The sequence below is a fragment of the Callorhinus ursinus genome, unplaced genomic scaffold, assembly GCF_003265705.2.
Source record: "Callorhinus ursinus isolate GAN/ISIS: 27379988/994484 unplaced genomic scaffold, GSC_fseal_2.0 scaffold39, whole genome shotgun sequence".
Taxonomy (NCBI): domain Eukaryota; kingdom Metazoa; phylum Chordata; class Mammalia; order Carnivora; family Otariidae; genus Callorhinus; species Callorhinus ursinus.
Genome location: NW_027397101.1, coordinates 7,745,869 through 7,769,640, shown reverse-complemented (window position 1 = coordinate 7,769,640; position 23,772 = coordinate 7,745,869). Strand labels below are relative to the sequence as shown.

At 36.1% G+C, this 23,772-nt stretch overlaps 2 protein-coding genes across 4 annotated transcripts in view; both read left to right on the top strand.

Moving 5' to 3' along the window:
* The window catches only part of RANBP6 (RAN binding protein 6), a 34,058-nt gene extending 30,809 nt beyond the window's left edge, over positions 1-3,249 (top strand). Inside the window, exon 3 of the transcript XR_012374769.1 lies at positions 3,133-3,249. The gene's annotated coding sequence lies outside the window, so the exon portion shown is untranslated. The remainder of the gene's footprint in view (positions 1-3,132) is intronic.
* BRD10 (bromodomain containing 10) overlaps positions 1-23,772 on the top strand; it is a 151,272-nt gene that overhangs the window by 24,003 nt on the left and 103,497 nt on the right. For 2 of the 3 annotated variants that reach the window (XM_073880746.1, XM_025887834.2), the window contains exon 2: positions 3,133-3,333. The exons of the other annotated variant lie outside the window; for it this stretch is intronic. In XM_073880746.1, coding sequence (XP_073736847.1) covers positions 3,133-3,333 — 201 coding nt within the window. The remainder of the gene's footprint in view (positions 1-3,132; positions 3,334-23,772) is intronic. 3 annotated transcript variants of the gene reach the window in all.

The following is a 23,772-nucleotide window of genomic DNA, read 5'->3' as shown; positions in this document are numbered from 1 at the left end:
TGTGTGTGTGTGTGTGTGTGTGTGTGTGTGTGTGTGTGTGTGTGTGTTTGAGGCTCTGAAGTTACATCCATTAACAAAACAAAATCCTTATCTTCCTGGAACTTTCATTCGGGTGAGACCAAATAAATAGATAATTATACAATATAATTTAGTGATAAACAGGAAGAAAAAGAAGTGGGTAAGGGACAAAGAGTATAGGGGATCCTTTACTAGTATGATGGTCAGGGAAATCCTCTCAGTATGCTGGCATTTGAACAGATTTGGATGAAGTGATAATGCCTAGCCGTGCAGATATTGGGGGGGAAGAGTTCCTTATATGAGGACAAGGATGATCAAGGGCAAAGTTGATGTTGGCTTATTATTATGAAAATAATACAGAGACTTTAGTGGCCAGAACACAAAGAGCTATGATGAGCAAAGTAGTAGAAAATGAGGTCTGGAGAGGTAGATACTTTGGATTTTAAGTGTAACTAAAAGGCTTTGGAGGAGACAGAGCAGGGGAATGACATGATCTGACATGATCTGACTACCTGTTAAAAGGATGACCTGGGTTGCTGCAAGGAGATCAGAATAGAAGCCAGGATGCCTGTCATGAAGAGATTGCAATAGTCTAGGTGAGAGTTTGAACTTGTACACAAATACACATACTACTTGGTGCCATATGTATGTTTACATATATATATACTTATATATAATTACTTTCGGGTTAAAAGATATATTCAGAAACTTTTACATTCAGCAGTGTAATATAGACATCTTTTACAGTGAGTACATACAGACTTCCTGATTCCTTTTGATGGATGGATGTTATTCCATGTTGTGGTATACATTGTTTAATCTATAAAAGGACATTTATGTTTACAGGTTGTTGTTTTTTTTTAAATAACAATACTCTGTATGTGTGTGAGAGAGAGAGATTGCTCACAGTTGTGGAGATATGTCTATAGGGTAAATTCCTAGGACCATGATGGGTCAAAGGATATGCGCACATTAAATCTTAATGATTATTACCAAATTGACTTCCAAAAATGCTGTGCCAATTTTACATATCCAATAATGTTTTGTGAAAATTTTTCTTTTCTAGATTCTCCCCAACACTGAGTGTAATCTTTACACTTTTTAATCTTTACACCTTGAAATGAAAGAGACGTCATAGTTTTCCTTCTTGTATTTTAATTATGAATGATAAATATCAAAGTATATACATTTTTTTTTGGATGAGTAATAAAGGATACTAATTTCTCTTTGGTCTTTATTCTGAGAAGATACTGTTTAAAAAAGTAGTTTATATAACTTCATCTTCTCTACTTGTAAGAGTGAAATTAAAAGATAAAATTTAGTGTCTGACTTGCTTACATAATAATTTAGCCATGTGACTTACTATTTCCCTCAACTTTTATCCCTAGTGCTCTGCATATGCTGTGACCTTTGAGATGTCATCATGTTTCAATGCAATATTGTTCATTAATGTTCTCTTCCATCAGTATTGATGAGGAAGTAATTAAAATTATAGAACTAGTTAGTTCACCAGTAAAATGAACCCAAGTATACCCATTCAGTATCTGTTATTGCCAGTCATCTTATTATCTTTTGGCCCACATTCCTTTTGGCTCAATTAGCCATCAGACAGATCTATATATATGCTATTATGCATAAAATAATCACAGCCTGAAACAGTATGGTTAGATTAGCCCAAATTCTTCAGGATTACTTGAAAACTAATTTAAAAGTTCATGCCCTACTTAAAGCTGAATCAGTTACAACATTATCTCCTTATAACAAAGAAAACATATAATAGTGCCATAGTTCAGTAGAATCTTGCTCCAGATGGCCTGAGACTAAGATTGTTATAAAAGTTTTTAGAGTAATTGTGAACAAAGTCCAGGATGGAAAGGCATTTGATTGTATTTCATACCATAAAAGTTTGTCTTGTTGAACCTTAGCCTATTTTGTATTAAAGAAAGCCTATAGGAAAGCAGGAAAATTTGATTACAGGGTCAACTTTTAATTTACATAAAATTCATCCAGCATATTGAATGCTTACTTGGGGTATTGACTTAATTTTGTCATTGTAGAAAAAACATGTTAAAAACCTTCAGAGGATCTGGCATATTTTACAGAGGTAGAAGAGCAGATATTTTCCCTAATGCTTTTTATAATTAGCCATTTTTTTTTTCAGATAAAAGTTCAGAAGTCAGGTTTTAATTTAGACTTAAAAACTTGATAAGATTAGTGTTTTTCTAGTGTAAATGGTTTTAATCAATTATTTCAAATTCATTAAGGGTATTTATAGGTAATTAAACTGCTGAGAAACTTTTTTTTATCAGTATTTTCAAGTATTAGATTAGTATCTTAGTGCATTAATAGAATATTATAGGGTAGGGAGACATTTGTGTGACATTGAAAAGGGAATCTTGATTCCTAGATTCTTTTTATAGGTTAGTCAGGTTTCCAAATTTGCACTTCTCTATCGTATATTGTAATGTTTCATTTGTTTATAATTTCTTTAAGTGTTTATGTACCATGGATTTTCTCTTCCAAAATGTTTTTGTAGTATTGTGCATTTTCCTATACCAATGATAGGTAGTATGAAATATATGAAGAAATGTAAAAATAAGCTGCATTTAATTTTGCAAATAATAAACTTTTTTCCATTAAAGAGATAGTGTTTTAATCCTTAATTTTAATGTGAAAGACTCATATATTTCTTTTTTCTTTATTTGAGAGAGAGAAAGGGAGCATGAACAGGGGGAGGGACAGAGAGAGAGGTAGAGGGAAGAGCAGACTCCCTGCTGAGTGGGGAGCCTGACCTGGGGCTTGATACCAGGATCCCAAGATCATGACCTGAGCTGAAGTCAGATGCCCAACCGACTGAGCCACCCAGGCACCCCAAGATTTATATATTTTTTAAATGTAGGGAAGGGTCTGTCATTCAGACTGATTTTATGATATGGGTAAGGAAAATTAGAAATTAATGTAGGGCAGATAAAAATCTGGAGCATAGCTAAGTAAGGTTTAACTATATACTTTTTATATAGTTAGCAAAAGAGATTATTCTTAAGATGCTGGTTAAGAGGGTTTATTGCTTACCCAGAAGATTTGACCTTATGAATTGACTTATTCTTCTCCAAGGCACTTGAGAGAAAAGACAACGATAGCAGTTACATCTAGAGGCTATTATGGATTGGAGGATGAGAAGGGAACTGCATGTACCTCAACAAGGCGTCGGTCAACACCACGAAGTTTGGCAGGCTTGACAAGTGGAGTTTTTGAATCTATAATGGTTCAAGTTTTGAGACAGGAAGAACAGCTGAGAGCAAAAGAAGAAAAAAGGTAAATGTTAAAAAAAAAAGTCATTTTCAAATTTCTAGGAACTACTTTTCAAAGAGTAGCTGTATAACTTTTGTATGCCCATATCAAATTTTGGGCCCATTTTAGTAGTGTTAACAAAATGCATTGTCACTCAAGTTTGAATTCATAATGAAATAATCACAGTGAAATTTGTTTAAAAATATAGTTTTAAATTTCAGACCAAATTACTTTGAAGCTAAACACAAATTTTTACAAAAGATTTCAGAATGCTTTCTAGATTTCTAGAAGTATTATCAAATGAATTACAAATGAAAATAGAAGTATTGTCAAATTTTAAATTAGAAGAGTTTTATATAGATTAGTATAGCTTTAAAATAGATTCACAGACCTTTAAAATTAGGAGAAACTCCAGAGATTATGTAGTTCAAAATGATACATAGGTCCACCTCTGCCAGTTCCTCCATTGGTATTAATTTTCTGGATAACTCACCCTACCCTGGGCTCATCAGGAAAGAATGTTGTGCTTAATTAGCGTTACCTTCCTAGGGCCTGGGAGCATAGATTAATGGCATTTGTATAACATATTATAACAAAAGAGAGAGGTGATTACTCAAAAAAGACTGGTGATTTTCATAATAAATAAATCTCAGACTCAAACTATATTAGGAGTGATTGCTGATGTAATAGGGAACTGCTAATGCTACTCAAAGACAATTTATAAAATGTCTTTGTTACTTTCATAATAATAAATTTAGCTTGCTTTGATATTTGATTAAAACTAAACCTTGAGACTTTCTCCTACCATACTTTTTATTCTAGTGATTAATTCAGAACCCACTGTGAAATACTTTTTTTTCCTTCTACAAAACCTTATAGAGCTATTCCTGCTAAAGGAAAGGGGATTTTATGAAAAGGGATAAAGATTAATCTGACAGTAGTGTATAATAGATTGGAATAGAGAGAAAATGAAGAAAAGAAAGGCCTGTACGAAGAAAGCTTATAATTGTCTAGATCTTCACTACTGATGACCAGAAATAGGGAGAGAGAGGTCACATTGTTCTGGGAACAACTAACAAGACTAAGTACTTCCTTAATACTAAGGAGTGACAAAGGAAGAGACAAAAATAAGTCAGGACATAGTTGTAATAATAGTCATAGCAGCAATAAGAAGATAAGAATGATTAACATTTATTGAACATGATTATTTACCAGGTTTAGCTCAAAGTACCTTATATGTATTTAACATTTATCCTGAAGCACAGAGAGATTAATTAACTTGCCCAAGGTCAGGCAATTTTTGAGTGGTAGTCAAGATTTAAAGGCAGGCATTTTGGCTGTAGAGCTTGTACTCCTAACTAATACGCTGTCCTTTTGACTTGTGAAATGATGGAACTAAGAAAGAAAACAGAAGAGCCTGAACCCATGCTATGAGGAAAGATCAGCGAACTCTTTTTATTGTTTAAAGTTGATGAGGGAAACATTTAAGCATCCCAAGTAGGAATGGATAGTAGGAAACTAGGAATCTAATGGAATCTTTTTCTTTTCTTCAATTTTACATGTTTTTGTGTCCTTGTGTTTAATGTCAAATATACATAGGTGAATAAGATATGGGCAAAAATCCACCTTAAATGTCTTAGTGACTATGATAATTTCATGGAGCAATATGAATTAAACTTTCTCTTTGGGTTTAGTGTTAACTTTTAATTTTTAAATTATAAATATTTTAAACATGAAGCAAAGAATAAAATTATAATGAAAGTCTCCACGTACCCACTACTCAGCTATTTTTAAAGAAATTAACATACTTAAAACAGGATTCCCTAGATTTCTCCTTTGTCCCCAGAAGAAACCACTATCCTCACTTTCTCATTCCCACGCATTTTATTATCGAATTTTAAGAATTCTGTTGTATATTATGGGTGCAAGTACTTTGTCAGATATATATGTGTTGCAAGTATTTTCTCCTGGTCTTTTGCCTGACTTTTCATTTTCAGTGTTTTTTAAGAAATATAACATTTTAACTTCAGGTTTATTCTTTTGTTTTAATGTTTTGTGCTTTTTATGACCTAAGAAATCTTAACTTACCCAAGATTATGAATTTTCTCCCTTTTTTCCCAGAAATTTCTAAATTTTGTTTTATTAATTTAGAGAGGGAGAGAGAGAGTGGGGGCAGAGGGAGAGGAGAGAGAGAATCCTAAACAGGCGGTGTGCACAACACAGAGCCCACATGGGCTTGATCTCACAACCCTGAGATCATGACCTGAGCCAAAATCAAGAGTTGGACACATAACTGACTGAGCCATCCAGGCACTCCTCTAAATTTTATTTTTTATGGTTAGGTCTGTGATTCATTTGAAGTTAATTTTTGTGTGTGGTCTGAAGTAAAGGTGAAAGTTTATTTTTTCCATATAGACAGTCCGTTGTCCCAGTATCATTTGTTGAAAAAAACCTATTCTTTCCTTATTAAACTAGATTTGCATCTTTATTGAAAGTCAGTTGAACATATATTTATGAGTCTGTTTCATTTATCTATAGGTCTGTCGTTAGGCTACTAATACATTGATTTGATTACTATAGCTTTATAGTAAGCTTTAAAATTTGGTAATATGAGTCTTCCAGCTTTGTGTTTTGTTTTTTGTTTTCAAAATTGTTAGCTATACTAGCATCTTCGCATTTCTGTGTGATTTAGATCGTATTATAAACACCTACAAAAAAAATCTGAGGAAATTTTGATTGAAATTGCATGGAATTTATCAATCAGTTTCTGAATAATTGTAAATTTCTTTCAGTCCATTTTTTAGTTTTCAGTGATTACATTTTCCATATATTTGGTTAACTGTACCCATACATATTTTCATGTTTTTGATGTAACTGTAAGTCATTTTTTAAATTCAATTTACAATTTTTTGTTGCTAACATATAGAAATACAATTAATTTTAGTGTAGGGACCTTTGTCTCTGTACTCTGAATTCTGAAAGATTTTGCTTCATGTAGTTTGAAAGTCTGCTATTGCATGTGTATGTATTTAATGATGCTTACGGTTTTTTGATGCATTGACATCCTTCTGATTATGAGTGTCTCTTTTTATCCCTGATAATATTTCTGACATTATTTAATATTGCATTTTATCTCAGTTGTTGGCTTTTGAGCTATCATTATTTGAATTTTTTTTTTTTTAGTGGCTTCTCTAGGCTTTACAAGATGTGCTTAACTTAACACATTTAACTTCAAATGTTATACTACTTTAAAGGGTACTACTATTTATCTCTTCTCATACTTTGTGCTGTTGTTGTCATTTTACTTCTACAATGTGTTATAAACCCCAATGCTGTTATTGTATGTGCTTTAAATAGTTATCTTTTGAAGAAATTTAAGAATGAGGAGAAAAATGTATTTTTTTTTTATTTGAGACAGAGAAGGAGCAGGGAGAGGGGCAGAGGGAAAGGGAGAAGCAGACTCCCCACTGAGCAGGGAGCTTGATGTGGGGCCCAATCCCAGGACCCTGAGATCACAACCTGAGCTGAAGGCAGACGCTTAACCAACTGAGCCACCCAGGCACCTGACAGAAATGTATTTTAAATTTATCTGTACATTTACTCATCCCAACAGTCTGCCTTCCTTTGTATTGATCCATGACTCCATCTGGTGTTATTTTTCTACTGCCTAAAAAACTTTCTTTAGCATTTCTAATAATGTAGATCTTTCAGAACTTTTATTTTTTGGTTTGAAAAAAGTTTTTACTTTTCTTTACATTTTGAAGGAGAAAAATCTAGGTTGACTTTGTTTTTCCCCCCTATCAATAATTAAAGGATGGCATAGCTTAACCATACATAATTTTTTAAAGTTTTAATTTAAATTCCAGTTACACATACAGTGTAATATTAGTTTCAGGTGTACAATATAGTGATTCAGCACTTCCATACATCACCCAGCACTCATCACAAGTGCACTCCTAATCCCCATCACCTATTTAACCCATCCCCCACTTCACCTCCCTTCTAGTAACTATCAGTTTGTTCTCTGTAGTTGACAGTCTGTTTCTTGGTTTGTCTCTCTCTTTTTCTTTTCCCTTTGCTTGTTTTGTTTCTTAAATTCCACATATGAGTAAAATCATAAGGTATTTGTCTTTTTTTGACTGACTTCGTTTACCATAATACTGTCTAGCTCTATCCCTGTCCTTGTGAATGGCAAGATTTCTTTCTTTTTTATGTCTGAGTAATATTACCTTGTATATATACCCCACATCTTTATCCATAAATTAGTCAGTGGACACATAGGCTGTTTCCATAATTTGGCTAGTGTAGATAATGCTGGTATAAACATCAGTGTGCATGTATCCCTTTGAATTAGTATTTTTGTATACTTTGGGTAAATACCTACTAGAATAATTGCTGGATCATAGGGTAGTCCTATTTTTAACTTTCTGAGGAACCTCCATACTGTTTTCCAGAGTGGCTGCACCAGTTTGCATTCCCATCAACAGTGCAATAGGGTTCCCTTTTCTCCACATCCTTACCAAAACCTGTTGTTTCTTGTTGTTGATTTTAGCCATTTTGACAGGTGTGAGGTGATATCTCATTGCAGTTTTGATTTGCATTTCCCTAATGATCAGATGCTGAACATCTTTTCATGTGTCTGTTGGCTATCTTGATGTCTTCTTTGGAAAATATCTTATGTCTTTTGCCCATTTTTTAAATTGGATTATTTGTTTTTTGGGTGTTGAGTTTCATGAGTGCTTTATATATTTTGGATACTAACCCTTTATCAGCTGTGTTGTTTCCAAATATCTTCTCCCATTCTGTAGGTTGTCTTTCAGTTTTGTTGATGGTTTCCTTCACTGTGCAGAGCTTTTTATTTTCATGTAATCCTAACAGTATATTTTTCCTTTTGTTTACCTTGCCTCAGGAGACATATCTAGAAAGAAGTTGCTATGGCTGATGTCAAAGCCATTACTGCCTGTGTTCTCTTCTAGGAGTTTTATGGTTTCAGATCTTACATTTAGGTATTTTGAATTTAGATTTAGTTTTGCATATGGTATAAGAAAGTGGTCCAGTTTCATTCTTTTGCATGTTGCTGTCCAGTTTTCCCAACACCATTTGTTGAAGAGATTGCACTTTTTCCCATTGGATATTCTTTCCTGCTTTATCGAGGATTAATTGACCATGTAAGTTTGGGTCCATTTCTGGGTTGCCTAGTCTGTTCTGTTTGATCTATGTGTTTACTTTTACGACAGTACCATACTGTTTTGATCACTATAACTTTATGATATAACTTGAAATCCAGAATTGTGATGCCTCCAGCATTCCTTTTCTTTTTCAAGGTTGCTTTGGCTATTCAGAGTCTTTTGTCATTCCATACAAATTTTAGGATTCTTTGTTCCAGCTCTGTGAAAAATGCCAGTGTTATTTTGATAGGGATTGCACTGAATCTGTGGATAGTTTTGGGTAGTATAGACATTTTAACAATATTTGTTCTTCCAATCCATGAGCCTGGAATGTCTCTCCATCTCTTTGTGTCATCTCCACTTTCTTTCACCATTGTTTTATAGTTTGCAGAGTACAGGTTTTTACCTCTTTGGTTAGGTTTATTCCTAAGTATCTTACGGTTTTTGGTGCAATTGTAAATGGAACTGATGCCTTAATTTCTCTTTCTGCTGCTGCATCACTGGCATATAGAAATGCAACAGATTTCTGTATGTTGATTTTGTGTCCTGTGACTTTACTGAATTGGTCTATCAGTTCTAGTAGTTTTTCAGTGAGTCTTTTGGGTTTCTATATCTTATCTGCAAATAGTGAAAGTTTGACTTATTCCTTGCTGATCTGAATTCCTTTAATTTCTTTTCATTGTCTGATTGCTGTGGCTAGGACTTCCAGTAGTATGTTGAATAGAAGTGGTGAGATTGGACATCTCTGTCTTGTTCCTGACAGTAGAGGAAAAGTTCTCAGTTTTTCCGCAGTTAAGATGATATTAGCTGTGGGTTTTTCATGTATAGCCTTTGTTATGTTAGATATGTTCTCTCTAAATTTACTTTATTGAGGTCTTTTTATCATGAATGGATGTTGTACTTTGTCAGATGCTTTTTCTACATCTATTGAAATGATCATATGGTTCTTATTCTTTGTTTTATTGATGTGTTGTATGAAGTTGATTGACTTGTGAATATAGAACCACCCTTGCAACCCTGGAATATATCCCACTTGATCATGGTGGATGATTTTTTTAATGTATTGTTGAATTTGCTTTGGTAGTATTTTGCTGATAATTTTTGCATTTGTCTTCATCAACGATATTGGCTTATAGTTCTCTTTTTTAACGATATCTGTCTGGTTTTGGAATCAGGGTAATGCTGGCCTCAGAGAATGAATTTGAAAGTTTTCCTTCCTTCTCTTACTTTTTGGAATTGTTTGAGAAGAATAGGTATTAACTCTTTTTTAAATGTTTGGTAGAATTCCCTTGGGAAGCCATCTGGCCCTGGACTTCTGTTTATTGGGACTTGTTTCAGTAGTGATTCTATTTCTTTGCTGACTACTGGTCTATTCAAGCATTCTCTTTCTTCCTGTTTCACTTTTGGTAGTTTATACATTTCTAGGAATTTATCCACTTCTTCTAAATTGCCTAATTTGTTGGCATATAGTTTTTCAAAACATTTTCTTAGAACTCTATTTCTCTGTTGTTGGTTGTTATATCTCCTCTCTCATTGGTGATTTTAATTATTTGGGTCCTTTCCCTTTTCTTTTTGATAAGTCTGGCTAGAGGTTTATCAGTTTTATTATTTTTTTTCAAAGAAGCAGCTCCTGGTTTTATAGATCTATTGTTTTTTTTTTAGTTTCTATACTATTTATTTCTGTCCTAATTTTTATTATTTTCCTTTCTTCTGCTGACTTTAGGCTTCATTTGTTGTTCTTTTTCTAGCTCCTTTCAGTGTAAGCGTAGGTTGTTTATTTGGGATTTTTCCTTCTTCTTGAGGAAGACCTGTATTGCCATACACACACACACACACACACACACACACACACACACACACACACACACACTTTTCTCTTAGGACTGCTTTTGTTGCATCCAAATGATTCTGGACTTTTCTGTTTTGATTTTCATTTATTTCCATGTATTTTTTTTTCTGTGATGTCCTTGTTGACCCATTCATTGTTTAGTAACATGTTGTTTAACCTCCATGTATTTGTGGTCTCTCCAGATTTTTTTTTATTAACATATAATGTATTATTTGTTTCGGGGGTGCAGGCCTGTGATTCATCAGTCTTACACAATTAACAGCGCTCACCATAGCACGTACCCGTCCCATTGTCCATCACCCAGCCACCCTATCCCTCCCACCCCCATCCCTTCCAGCAACCCTCAGTTTGTTTCCTGATTTTAAGAGTCCCTTATGGTTTGTCTTCCTCCCTGGTTTCATCTTGTTTCATTTCTTCCTCCCTTCCCCTATGATTCTTTGTCTTGTTTCTCAAATTCCTCGTATCAGTGAGATCATATGATAATTGTCTTTTTCTGATTGACGTATTTCGCTTAGCATAATACCTGTAGTTCCATCTATGCAAATGGCAAGATTTCATTTTTGTTGATGGCTGCGTATACTCCATTGTGTGTATATATATACCACATCTTCTTTATCCATTCATCTCTTGGTAGACATCTGGTCTCTTTCCATGGTTTGGCTATTGTGGACATTGCTGCTATAAACATTGGGGTGCACGTGCCCCTTCGGATCACTACATTTGTGTCTTTAGAGTAAATACACAGTAGGACAATTACTGGGTCATAGGGTAACTCTATATTCAACTTTTCGAGGAGCCTCCATACTGTTTTCCAGAGTGGCTGCACCAGCTTGCATTCCCTCCAGCAGTATAGTAGGATGCTTTCTACGCATCCTTGCCAACATCTGTCATTTCCTGACATGTTAATTTTAGCCATTCTGACTGGTGTGAAGTGGTATCTAATTGAGGTTTTGATTTGTATTTTCCTGATGCTGAGTGAAGTTGAACACTTCTCTATGTGTCTGTTGGCCATTTGGATGTCTTATTTGCAGAAATGTCTGTTCATGACTTCTGCCCATTTCTTTTTTTTTTTTTAAAGATTTTATTGTATTATTTTATTTTATTTTATTTATTTGACAGAGAGAGACACAGCGAGAGAGGGAACACAAACAGGGGGAGTGGGAGAGGGAGAAGCAGGCTTCCTGCTGAGCAGGGAGCCCAATGCGGGGCTCGATTCTTGATTGGATTAATTATTCTCTGGGTGTTAAGTTTGGTAAGTTTCTTTACAAATTTTGGATACTAGCCCTTTATCTGATATGTCATTTGTAAATATCTTTTCCCATTTTGTTGGATGCCTTTTGGTTTTGTTGACTCTTTCCTTTGCTGTTCAAAGGCTTTTAATCTTGATAAATTGCCAATAGTTCATTTTTGCCCTTGCTTCCCCTTGCCTTTGGCGATGTTTCCAGGAAGAAGTTCCTGCAGCTGAGGTCGAAGAGGTTGCTGCCTGTGTTCTCCTTTAGGATTTTGATGGATTCCCATCTCACATTTAGGTCTTTCATCCATTTTGAGTCTATGTTTGTGTGTGGTGTAAGGAAATGGTCCAGTTTCATTCTTCTGCATGTGGCTGTCCAATTTTCCCAACACCATTTGTTGAAGAGACTGTCTTTTTTCCATTGGACATTCCTGCTTTGTCGAAGATTATTTGGCCATAGAGTTGAGGGTCCATTTCTGGGTTTTCTATTATGTTTCATTGATCTATGTGTCTGTTTTTGTGCCAGTACCATCCTGTCTTGGTGACTACAGCTTTGTAATAGAGCTTGGAGTCTGGGATTGTGATGCCACCAGCTTTGGTTTTCGTTTACAATATTTCTCTATTTCCCTTATGATCAGGAACACGTCAAGGATACCCACTTTCGCCACTGTTGTTCAACATAGTACTAGAAGTCGTAGCAACAGCAATCAGACAACAAAAAGAAATAAAAGGTACTCATATTGGCAAAGAAGAAGTCAAAACTCTCTCTCTTCGCAGATGACATACTTTATGTGGAAAATACAAAAGACTCCACCACCAGATTACTAGAACGCATATAGCAATTCAGAAATGTGGCAGGAAACAAAATCAATGCACAGAAATCAATTGCTTTCTTACACACTAACAATGCAACTGTAGAAAGAGAAATTAGAGAAACAATTCCATTTACAATAGCACCAAAAACCGTAAGATACCTCAGAATAAACCTAACTAAAGTGGTAAAGGATCTATACTCTAGGAACGACAGAACATTCATGAAGAAAATTGAAGAAGGCACAAAAATAGGGAAGAACATTCCATGCTCATGGATCAGAAGAATAAACGTTAAAATATCTATGCTACCCAAAGCAGTCTATACCTTCAGTGCCATCCAGATCAAAATTCCAATGACATTTTTCAAAGTGCTGGAACAAACAATCCTAAAATTTGTATGGAATCAGAAAAGACACCGAATCGCCAAGGAAATGTTGAAAAAGAAAAAGCTGGGGGCATCACGTTGCCTGATTTCAAACCATGTTATAGAGCTGTGATCACCAAGACAGCATAGTACTGGCACAAAAGAAGACATATAGACCAATGGAAGAAAATAGAGAGCCCAGATATGGACCCTCAACTCTATTGTCAAATAATCTTTGACAAAGCAGGAAAAAATGCAAATGCAATAGAAAAAAGACAGCCTCTTCAATAAATGGTGCTGGGAAAATTGGTCAGATAAATACAGAAGAATGAAACTCGACCATTCTCTAACACCATACACAAAGAGAAACTCAAAATGGATGAAAGACCTCAATATGAGACAGGAATCCATCTCCTAGAGGAGAATACAGGCAGTAACCTCTTCGACCTCAGTTGCAGCAACTTCTTTTAAGATACATCTTCAAAGGCAAGTGAAACAAAAGCAAAAATGAACTTTTGGGACTTCATCAAGATAAAGAGCTTCTGCATAGCAAAAGAAACAGTCAGTAAAACAAGGAGGCAGATATTTGCAAATGACACTACAGATAAAGGGCTTGTATCCAAGATCTATAAAGAACTTCTCAAACTCAACACCTCCCACCAAAAAAAAAAAAAATAAGTCAAAAAAATGGGCAGAAGAATGAACAGACACTTCTCTGAAGAAGACATACAAATGGCTAACAGACACAGGAAAAAATGTTCATCATCATTAGCCATCAGTGAAAATCAAATTAAAACCACATTGAGATACCACCTTACACCAGTTAGAATGCCAAAAACTGACAGGGAAAGAAACAACAAATGTTGGAGAGGTTGTGGAGAAAGGGGAACCCTCTTATGCTGTTGGTGGGAATGCAAGTTGGTACAGCCACTTGGGAAAACAGTGTGGAGGTGCCCCAAGAAATTAAAAATAGAGCTACCCTATAACCCAGCAAATGCACTCCTGGGTATTTATCCCAACAACCCAGATGTAGTGAAAAGAAGGGCCATATGCACCCCAATGTTCATAGCAGCAGTGTCCACAATAGCCAAACCTTGGAAAGAGCGAAGATGCCCTTCAACAGATGAATAGATAAAGAAGATGTGGTCCATATATACCATGGAGTATTATTCAGCCATCAGAAAGGATGAATACCCAACTTTTGCATCAACATGGATGGGACTGGAGGAGATTATGCTACGTGAAATAAGTCAAGCAGAGAAAGTCAATTATCATATGGTTTCACTTATTTGTAGAACATAAGGAATAGCATGGAGGACATTAGAAGGAAGGGGAAAATGAAGGGGGGGAGTCGGAAGAAGAGACTCTGGACTCTGAGAAACAAAGAGGGTTTTAGAGGGCAGGAGGTGGGGGATGGGTTAACCTGGTGATGGGTATTAAGGAGTGTACCTACTGCATGAAGCACTGGGTGTTACATGAAGACAATGGATCGTGGATCACCACATCAAAAACTAATGATGTACCGTATGGTGACTAACATAACATAATAAAATAAAATTAAAAAAAAAAGCAAAAATTAACTTTTGGGACTTCTTCAAGATAAAAATCTTCTGTACAGCAAAGGAAACAGTCAACAAAACAAAGAGGCAACCCACAGAATGGGAGAAGATTTTTGCAAATGACACTACAAAGGGCTGATATCCAAGATCTATAAAGAACTTCTCAAACTCAACACCCAAAAAACAAATAATCAAGTCAAAAAATGGCCAGAAGGTATGAACAGACACTTCTCCAAAGAAGACATAGAAATGGCTAACAGACACATGAAAAAATGTTCATCATCATTAGCCCTCAGGGAAATTCAAATCAAAACCACATTGAGATACCACCTTACACCAGTTAGAATGGCAAAAATTGACAAGGAAGAAACAACAAATGTTGGAGAGGTTGTGGAGAAAGGGGAACCCTCTTACACTGTTGGTGGGAATGCAAGTTGGTACAGCTACTTCAGAAAACAAGTGTGGAGGTTCCTGAAAAATTAAAAATAGAGCTACTCTATGACCCAGCAATTGCACTCCTGGGTATTTACCCCAAAGAGAGAGATGTAGTAAAAAGAAGGGCCATATGCACCCCAATGTTCATAGCAGCAATGTCCGCAATAGCCAAACTGTGGAAAGAGCTGAGATGCCCTTCAGCAGATGAATGGATAAAGAAGATGTGGTCCATATAGATCAGAGAGGATGAATACCCAACTTTTACATCAACATGGATGGGACTGGAGGAGATTATGCTAAGTGAAATAAGTCAAGCAGAGAAAGTCAATTATCATATGGTTTCACTTATTTGTGGAATATAAGGAATAGCATGGAGGACATTAGGAGAAGGAAGGGAAAAATGAAGGGGGCAAACTGGAGGGGGAGATGAAACATGAGAGATTATGGACTCTGAGAAATAACTGAGGGTTCTAGAGGGGAGTGGTTGGGGGGATGGGTTAGCCTGGTGATAGGTATTGAAGAGGGCAGGTACTGCATGTAGCACTGGGTGTTATATGAAAACAATGAGTCAAGGAACACTACATTGAAAACTAATGATGTACTGTATGGTGACTAACATAACATAACATAAAATAAAATTAAAACTAAAACCATTCCTCTGGGAATTCGGGGTCTTTTCTGTTTTCATACAAATTTTAGGATTATTTGTTCCATTTCTTTGAAAAAAGTTGATGGTATTTTGATAAGGGATTGCATTGAATGTGTAGATTGCTCTTGGCAGCATAGACATTTAACAGTGTTTATTCTTCCAGTCCATGAACATGGAAAGTTTTTCCATCTTTTTGTGTTCAGTTTCTTTCATAAGTATGCTGTAGTTTCTAGAGTATAGATCCTTTACCTCTTTGGTTAGGTTTATTCTAGGTATCTTATGGTCTTTGGTGCTATTATAAATGGAATTGATTCCTTAATTTCTCTTTCTTCAGTCATTGTTAGTTTATAGAAATGCCATTGATTTCTGTGCATTGATTTTGTATCCTTCCACATTGGTGAATTGCTGTATGAGTTCTAGTAACTTGGGGATGGGGTCTTTTGTGTTTTCCACATAAAGTATAATATCATCTGCAAAGGGTGAGCGTTTGACTTCATCTTTGCTGATTCGGATGCCTTTTATTTCTTTTTGTTTTCTGATTGCTGAGACTAGGACTTCTACTATGTTGAATAGCAGTGGTGATAGCGGACATCCTTGTTGTGTTCCTGATCTTAGGGGAAAAGCTCTCAGTTTTCCCCCATTGCTGTGGGTTTTTCATAGATGGCTTTTATGCCATAGATATATACCTCAATATCATAAACTATCCCTACAGTGTGAAGAGTTTTCATCAACAACGGATGCTGTACTTTGTGAAATCCTTTTCTGCATCTATTGAGAATATCATACAGTTTTTGTTCTTTCTATTATTAATGTGTTGTATCACATTGATTGATTTGCGGTTGTTGAACCAACCTTGCAGTCCCACTTGAATGTGGTGAATAATCCTTTCACTGTACTGTTGGATCCTATTGGCTAGTATTTTGGTGAGGATTTTTGCATCCATGTTCATCAGGGATATTGGTCTGTACTTCTCCTTTTTGATGGGGTCTTTAACTGGTTTTGGGATCAAGGTAATGCTGGCCCCATAAAACGAGTTTGGAAGTTTTCCTTCCATTTCTATTTTTTGGAACAGTTTCAGAAGAATAGGTATTAATTCTTCTTTAAATGTTTGGTAGCATTCCCCTGGGAAGCCGTCTGCCCCTGGGCTCTTGTTTGTTGGGAGATTTTTGATAATTGCTTCAATTTCCTTACTGGTTATGGGTCTGTTCAGGTTTTCTATTTCTTCCTGATTCAGTTTTGGTAGTGTATATGTCTCTAGGAATGCATCCATTTCTTCCAGGTTATCTAATTTGCTGGCATATAGCTGCTCATAATATGTTCTTATAATTGTTTGTATTTCTTTGGTGTTGGGTGTGATCTCTCCTCTTTCATTCATGATTTTATTGATTTGGGTCCTTTCTCTTTTTTGTCTGGCCAGGGCTTTATCAGTCTTATTAATTCCCTCAAGGAACTAGCTCCTAGTTTTGTTGATCTGTTCTACTGTTCTTTTGGTTTCTATTTCATTGATTTCTGCTCTGATATTTATATTTCTCTTCTCCTGCTGGGTTTAGGCTTTATTTGCTGTTTTTTCTCTAGCTCCTTTAGGTGTAGAGTAGGTTGTGTACTTGAGACCTTTCTTGTTGCCTGAGAAAAACTTGTATTTCTCTATACTTTCCTCTTAGAACCGCCTTTGCTCCTCCCAAAGATTTTGAACAGTTGTGTTTTCATTTTTTTCCATGAATTTCTTTTTAATTCTTTAATTTCCTGGTTGACCCATTCATTCTTTAGTAGGATGCTCTTTAGCCTCCATGCATTTGGGTTCTTTCCGACTTTCCTCTTGTGATTGAGTTCGAGTTTCAAAGCACTGTGGTCCAAAAGTATGCAGGGAATGATCCCAGTCTTTTGGTACTGGTTGAGACCTGATTTGTGACCCAGGATATGGTATATTTTGGAGAATATTCCATGTGCACTAGGGAAGAATGTGTATTCTGTTGCTTTGTGATGGAGTGTTCTGAATACATCTGTGAAGTCCATCTGGTCCAGTGTGTCATTCAAAGCCCTTCTTATTGTTCTTCTGCTTAGATGGTCTGTCCATTTCAGTGACAAGGGTGTTAAAGTCTTTGATTTTGTTATTAATTGGCTTATATAATTGGCTGCTCCCATGTTAGGGAGCATTGTTAAATATTTACAATTGTTAGATCTTGTTGGATAGACCCTTTAAGTATGATATATATAATGTCCTTCCTCTTTTCTTATTTTAGTCTTTGGTTTAAAATCTAATTTGTCTGATATAAGGATTGCCACCCCAGCTTTCTTTTGATGTCCCTTAGCATGATAAATGGTTTTTCTTCCCCTCACTTTCAATCTGGAAGTGTTTTGGGTCTAAAATGAGTCTCTTGCAGACAGCATATTGATGGGACTTGTTTTTTAATCCACTCTGATACCCTCTGTCTTTTGATTGGGGCATTTTGCCCATTTACATTCAGGGTAGCTATTGAAAGATATGAATTTAGTGCCATTGTATTGCCTGTAAGGTGACTGTTACTGTATATTATCTGTTACTTTCTTGTCTATGTTACTTTTAGGCTCTCTCTTTCTTAGATGACCCCTTTCAATATTTCTTGTAGGGCTGGTTTGGTGTTCTCAAATTCTTTTAGTTTTTGTTTGTCTTGGAAGCTTTTTATCTGTCCCTCTATTTTCAGTGACAGCCTAGCTGGATATAGTATTCTTGGCTGCATATTTTTCTCATTTAGTGTTGAGTATATAATGCCAGTCCTTTCTTGCCTGCCAGGTCTTTGTGAATTGATCTGCTGCCAGTCTATTGTTTCTACCATTGTAGGTTACAGACCTCTTGTCCCGAGCTGCTTTCAGGATTTTCACTTTGTCTCTGAAACTCGTGAGTTTTACTATTAGATGTTGTGGTGTTGACCTATTTTCATTGATTTTGAGAGGGGTTCTCTGTGCCTCCTGGATTTTGATGCCTGTTTCCTTCCCCAGATTAGGGAAGTTCTCTGCTATAATTTGCTCCAGTATACCTTCTGCCCCCCCCCTCTTTCTTCTTCTTCTGGGATCCCAATTATTCCAATGTTGTTTCATTTATGGTATCACTTATCTCTCGAATTCTCCCCTCATGATCCAGTAGGTGTTTATCTCTTTTTCTCAGCTTTTTAATGCTCCATCATTTGGTCTTCCATATCACTAATTCTCTTTTCTGTCTCATTTATTCTAGCCCTTAGAACTCCTTTTTTGATTGCACCTCATTAATAGCCTTTTTGATTTTGACTTGGTTAGATTTTAGTTTTTTATTTCTCCAGAAAGGATTCTCTAGTATCTTCTGCTTGAAGTAGCTGGGCTTTTTTCAAGCCCACCTAGTATCTTTATAATCGTCATTCTGAATTCTAATTCTGACATCTTCCTAATGTCCGTATTGATTAGGTCCCTGGTAGTCGGTACTGCCTCTTGTTTTTTGTTTTTGTTTTTGTTTTTGTTTTTGAGGTGAGTTTTTCCATTTTGTCATTTTGTCCAGAGCAGAATAGATGAATGAGAGAACAAAATGCTAACAGGGTAACAACGGCCCCAGAAAAATACACACTTCTAAGAAAGTGGTTGCTTTTCTGTTCATAGAATTGCTGCTATTCTTTTCTTCGATCTTTTGAGTTTGTAGGTGTTCAGAATGGTTTGATAACTACGTAGCTGAATTCCTGGGACTAGATGAAATTTAGGTCTCCCACTCTTCTGCCATCTTCTGTGGTCTCTAGATTTTTTCTTGTGGTTGACTTCTGGTTTCATAGTGTTGTTGTCATAAGAGGTGCATTGTATGACTTCAGTTTTATTGTATTTGTGGAAGCCTATTTTATGACCTAATATGTGATCTAGTTTGTAGAATGTTCCATGTGCACTTGAAAAGAATATGTATCCTGCTCTTTTAGGCTGGAATCTTCTGAATATATCTGTTAAGTCTATCTGATCCATTGTGTCATTTAAAGCCATTGTTTTGTTGTTGATTTTCTGTTTAGATGATCTTGTCATTGATGCAAGTGGGGTGTTAAAGTCCCCTACTATTACTGTATTATCATCAATGAGTTCTTTTATGTTTGTAATTAACTGTTTTATATATTTGGGTCTTCCCATATTGTGTGCATAAATATTTACAATTGTTACATCTGCCTTTTGTTCTCCTCTATGAGTTTGATGGATTCCTATCTCACAGTCTTTCATCCACTTTGAGTTTAACTTTGTGTATGGTGTAAGAAAGTGGTCCAGTTTCATTCTTCTACATGTGGCTCTCCAATTTTCCCAATACCATTTGTTGAAGGGCCTTTTTTTTCTATTGGATATTCTTTCCTAGTTTGTCAAAGATTAGTTGACCACAGAGTTGAGGGTCCATTGCTTGGTTCTCTGTTCTGTTCCATTGATCTTTGTATCTGTTTTGTGCCAGTAGCATACTGTCTTGATGATTACAGCTTTGTAATAGAGCTTGAAGTCCAGGACTGTGATGCCACTGGCTGTGGTTTTCTTTTTCAACTTTCCTCTCGCTATTTGGAGACTTTTATTGTGCTCTACAAATTTTAGGATTATTTGTTCCATTCCTGTGAACAAAGTTGATGTTATTTTGATAGGGATTGCATTGAATGTATATAGATTGCTCTAAGTAGCATACACATTTTAATAATACTTGTTCTTCTAGTCCATGATTAGGAAATGTTTATTTTTTTGTGTCTTCCTCAGTTTCATTTATGAGTGTTCTATAGGTTTCTGAGTATAGATCGTTGCCTCTTCAGTTAGGTTTATTCCTAGGTTTCTTTCAGTTTTTGGTGCAATTGTAAATGGGATTGATTCCTTCATTTCTCTTCCTTCAGTCACATTGTTAGTATTTAGAAATGCCACTGATTTCTGTGCATTGCTTTTGTTTCCCGCCACCTTTCTGAATTCCTGTATAAATTCTAGCAATTTGGGGGTGGAGTCTTTTGGGTTTTCCAGAGTATCATGTTATTTGTGAAGAGTCAGAGTTTGACTTCTAAGCTGATTTGGATGGTTTTTATTTCTTTTCCCTTTGCTGAGGCTAAGACTTCTGGTACTATGTTGACCAACAGCGGTGATAGTGGACATCCCTGTCATGTTCCTGACCTTAGGGGAAAAGCTTTCAGTTTTTCCTAGGTTGAGGATCATACTCGCTGTGGGGTGGGGTCTTTGTATATTTTATGATATTGAGGTATGTTCCCTCTATCCTATACTGTGTGGAGTTTTAATTGAGAAAGGATGCTGTACTTTGTCAAATGCTTTTTCTGCATCAATTGAGAGGATCATAGGGTTTTAGTCTTTTAATAATGTAATGTATCACATTGATTTATTTGCGAGTGTTGGACCACTTATGCAGCCCAGGAATGAATCCTACTTGGTCCTGGTGAATAATCTTTCAGTGTACTGTTGGATCCTATTGGCTGGTATCCTGGTGACAGTTTTGGCATCTGTGTTCATTGAGGATATTGGCCTGTAATTCTCCTTTTTGGTGAGGTCTTTGTCTGGTTTTGAGATCAAGGTAATGCTGGCCTCATAGAAAGAGTTTGGAAGTTTTCCTTCCATTTCGATTTTTTGAAACAGCTTTGGAAGAATAGGTACTAATTTGTCTTTTTTTCTCTCACAAAATATTTTTATTTATTTTTTATATGATATTTTTAATTATGTTCAGTTAGCCACTATATAGCACATCATTAATTTTTGACGTAGTCTTCAGTAATTCATTAGTTAAATAGAACACCCGGTGCTCATTACAACTCATGCCTTCCTTAATACCCATCAGCTGGCTATGCCATCTCCCCTTCCACCTCCCCTCAAAAACCCTCAGTTTGTTTCCCAGAGTCCAGAGTCTCTCATGGTTCATCTCCTTCTCTGATTTCTCCCCCTTCAGTTTTCCCTCGCTTTTGCATAGTCCTCTGTGCTATTCCTTAAATTCCACATAAGAGTGAAACCATATGAGAATTGTCTTTCTCAGCTTGACTTATTTCACTTAACATAATCCCCTCCATTTCCATCCATGTAGATGCAAATGGTGGGTATTCATCTTTTCTGATGGCTGAATAATATTCCATTGTATGTATGAACCACATCTTCTTTACCACTCATCTATTGAAGGACATCTCGGCTCCTTCCACAGTTTGGCTTAGTGGACATTGCTGCTATGAACATTGGGATGCATGTTCCCCTTCTTTTCACTACATCTGTATCTTCAGGATAAATACCTACTAGTGCAATTGCTGGGTCGTAGGGTAGCTCTATTTTTAACATCTTGAGGAACCTCCTTACTGTTTTACAGAGTGGCTGTACCAGCTTGCCTTCCCACCAACAGTGCAAGAGGGTTCCCCTTTCTCCACATCCTTTCCAAAATTTGTGGTTTCCTGTTTTAATTTTTGCCATTCTAACTTGTGTAAGGTGGTATCTCATTGTGGTTTTGATTTGTATTTCCCTGATGCCAAGTGATACGAAGCATTTTTTCATGTGTCTGTTGGCCATTTGTATGTCTTTAGAGAAATGTCTGCCCATGTCTTGCATGCATGTCTTGACTGGGTTTTTTTGTTTCTTTGGGTGTTGAGTTTGAGAAGTTCTTTATATATCTTGGAAACCAGCCCTTTATCTGTAATGTCATTTGCAAATATCTTCTCCCATTCCATGAGTTTTCTCTTTGTTGTTTCCTTTGCTGTGTAGAAGCTTTTTATCTTGATTAAATCCCAAAAGTTCCAAAAACCTATGGGATACTACAAAGGCGTTTCCAAGGGGAAAATAATAGCCATCCAAGCCTCTCTCAAAAAAGTAGAAAAATTCCAAATTCACATTTAAGGAAGAAATCATACCTATTCTAATGAATCTGTTTCAAAAAGAGAAACAGAAGGAAAACTTCCAAACTTGTTCTATGAGGCCAGCGTTACCCTGATCTCAGAACCACACAAAGACTCTATGATAAAGAAGAATTACAGACCAGTATCCCTGAACAACGTGGATGCCAAAATATTCAACAAGATCCTAGCCAATAGGATCCAACAGTTTATTCAAAGGATTATTCACCATGATGAAGTGGGATTTATTCCTAGGATGTAAGGGTGGTTCAACATTCGCAAATCAATCTATGTGGTATTAATACTTCTTTAAATGTTTGGTCGAATTCCCCTGGGAAGCCATCCAGCCCTGGGCTCTTGTTTTTGGGTTTTTGATTACTGCTTCCATTTCCTTGTTTGTTATGGGTCTGTTCAGGTTTTCTGTTTCTTCCTGTTTCAGTTTTGGTAGTTTATATCTCTAGGAATGCATCCATTTCTTCCAGATTGCCTAATTTGTTGCCCTATAGTTGCTGATAAATGTTTTTATAATTGTATTTCTTTAGTGTTGATTGTGATCTCTGCTCCTTCATTCATGATTTTATTAATTTGGGTCCTTTCTCTTTTCTTTTTGATAGGTCTGCCTAGGGGGTTATCAATCTCATTAATTCTTTCAAAGAGCCAGCTCCTAGTTTTGTTGATCTAACTGTTCTTTTGGTTTCTATTTCATTGATTGCTGCTCTCATCTTTATTAGTTTTCTTCTCCTGCTGGATTTAAGCTTTATTTGCTGTTCATTCTCCTTTCGGTGTAAGGTTAGGTTATGTATTTGAGACCTTTATTGGTTCTTTAAAACGTGTGTATTGTTATACACTTCCCTCTTAGGACTGCCTTTGCTGCATTCCAAAGGTTTTGAACTGTTGTGTTTTTATTTTCATTTCTTTCGATGAATTTTAAAACTTCTTTAATTTCCTGGTTGACCCATTCATTCTTTGATAGGATGCTCTTTAACCTCCATGTATTTCTGTTCCTTCCTAATTTCCTCTTGTCACTGAGTTCACATTTCAAAGCATTGTGGTCTGAAAATATGCAGGGAATAATTCCATTCTTTTGGTACCACTTGAGACCTCATTTGTGACCCAGTATATAGACACACTATATGATCTCTTCTGGAGCATTTTCCATGTGCACTCGAGAAGAGTGTGTATTCTGTTGCCTTTTTTTTTTTTTTAATTATGTTATATTAGTTGCCATACAATACGTCATTAGTTTTTGATGTAGTGATCCACGATCCATTGTTTTCGTATAATACCCAGTGCTCCACGCAATACGTGCCCTCCTTAATACCCATCACCGGGCTAACCCATCCCCCCACCCCACCTCAAAACCCTGTTTGTTTCTCAGAGTCTCGAGTCTCTCATGGCTCATCTCTCCCTCCGATTTCCCTCCCTTTATTTTTCCCTTGCTTCTCCTGATGTCCTCCATGCTATTCCTTATGTCCCACAAATAAGTGAAACCATATGATAATTGACTTTCTCTGCTTGACTTATTTCATGTAGCATAATCTCTTCCAGTCCCATCCATGTTGATGTAAAAGTAGGGTATTCATCCT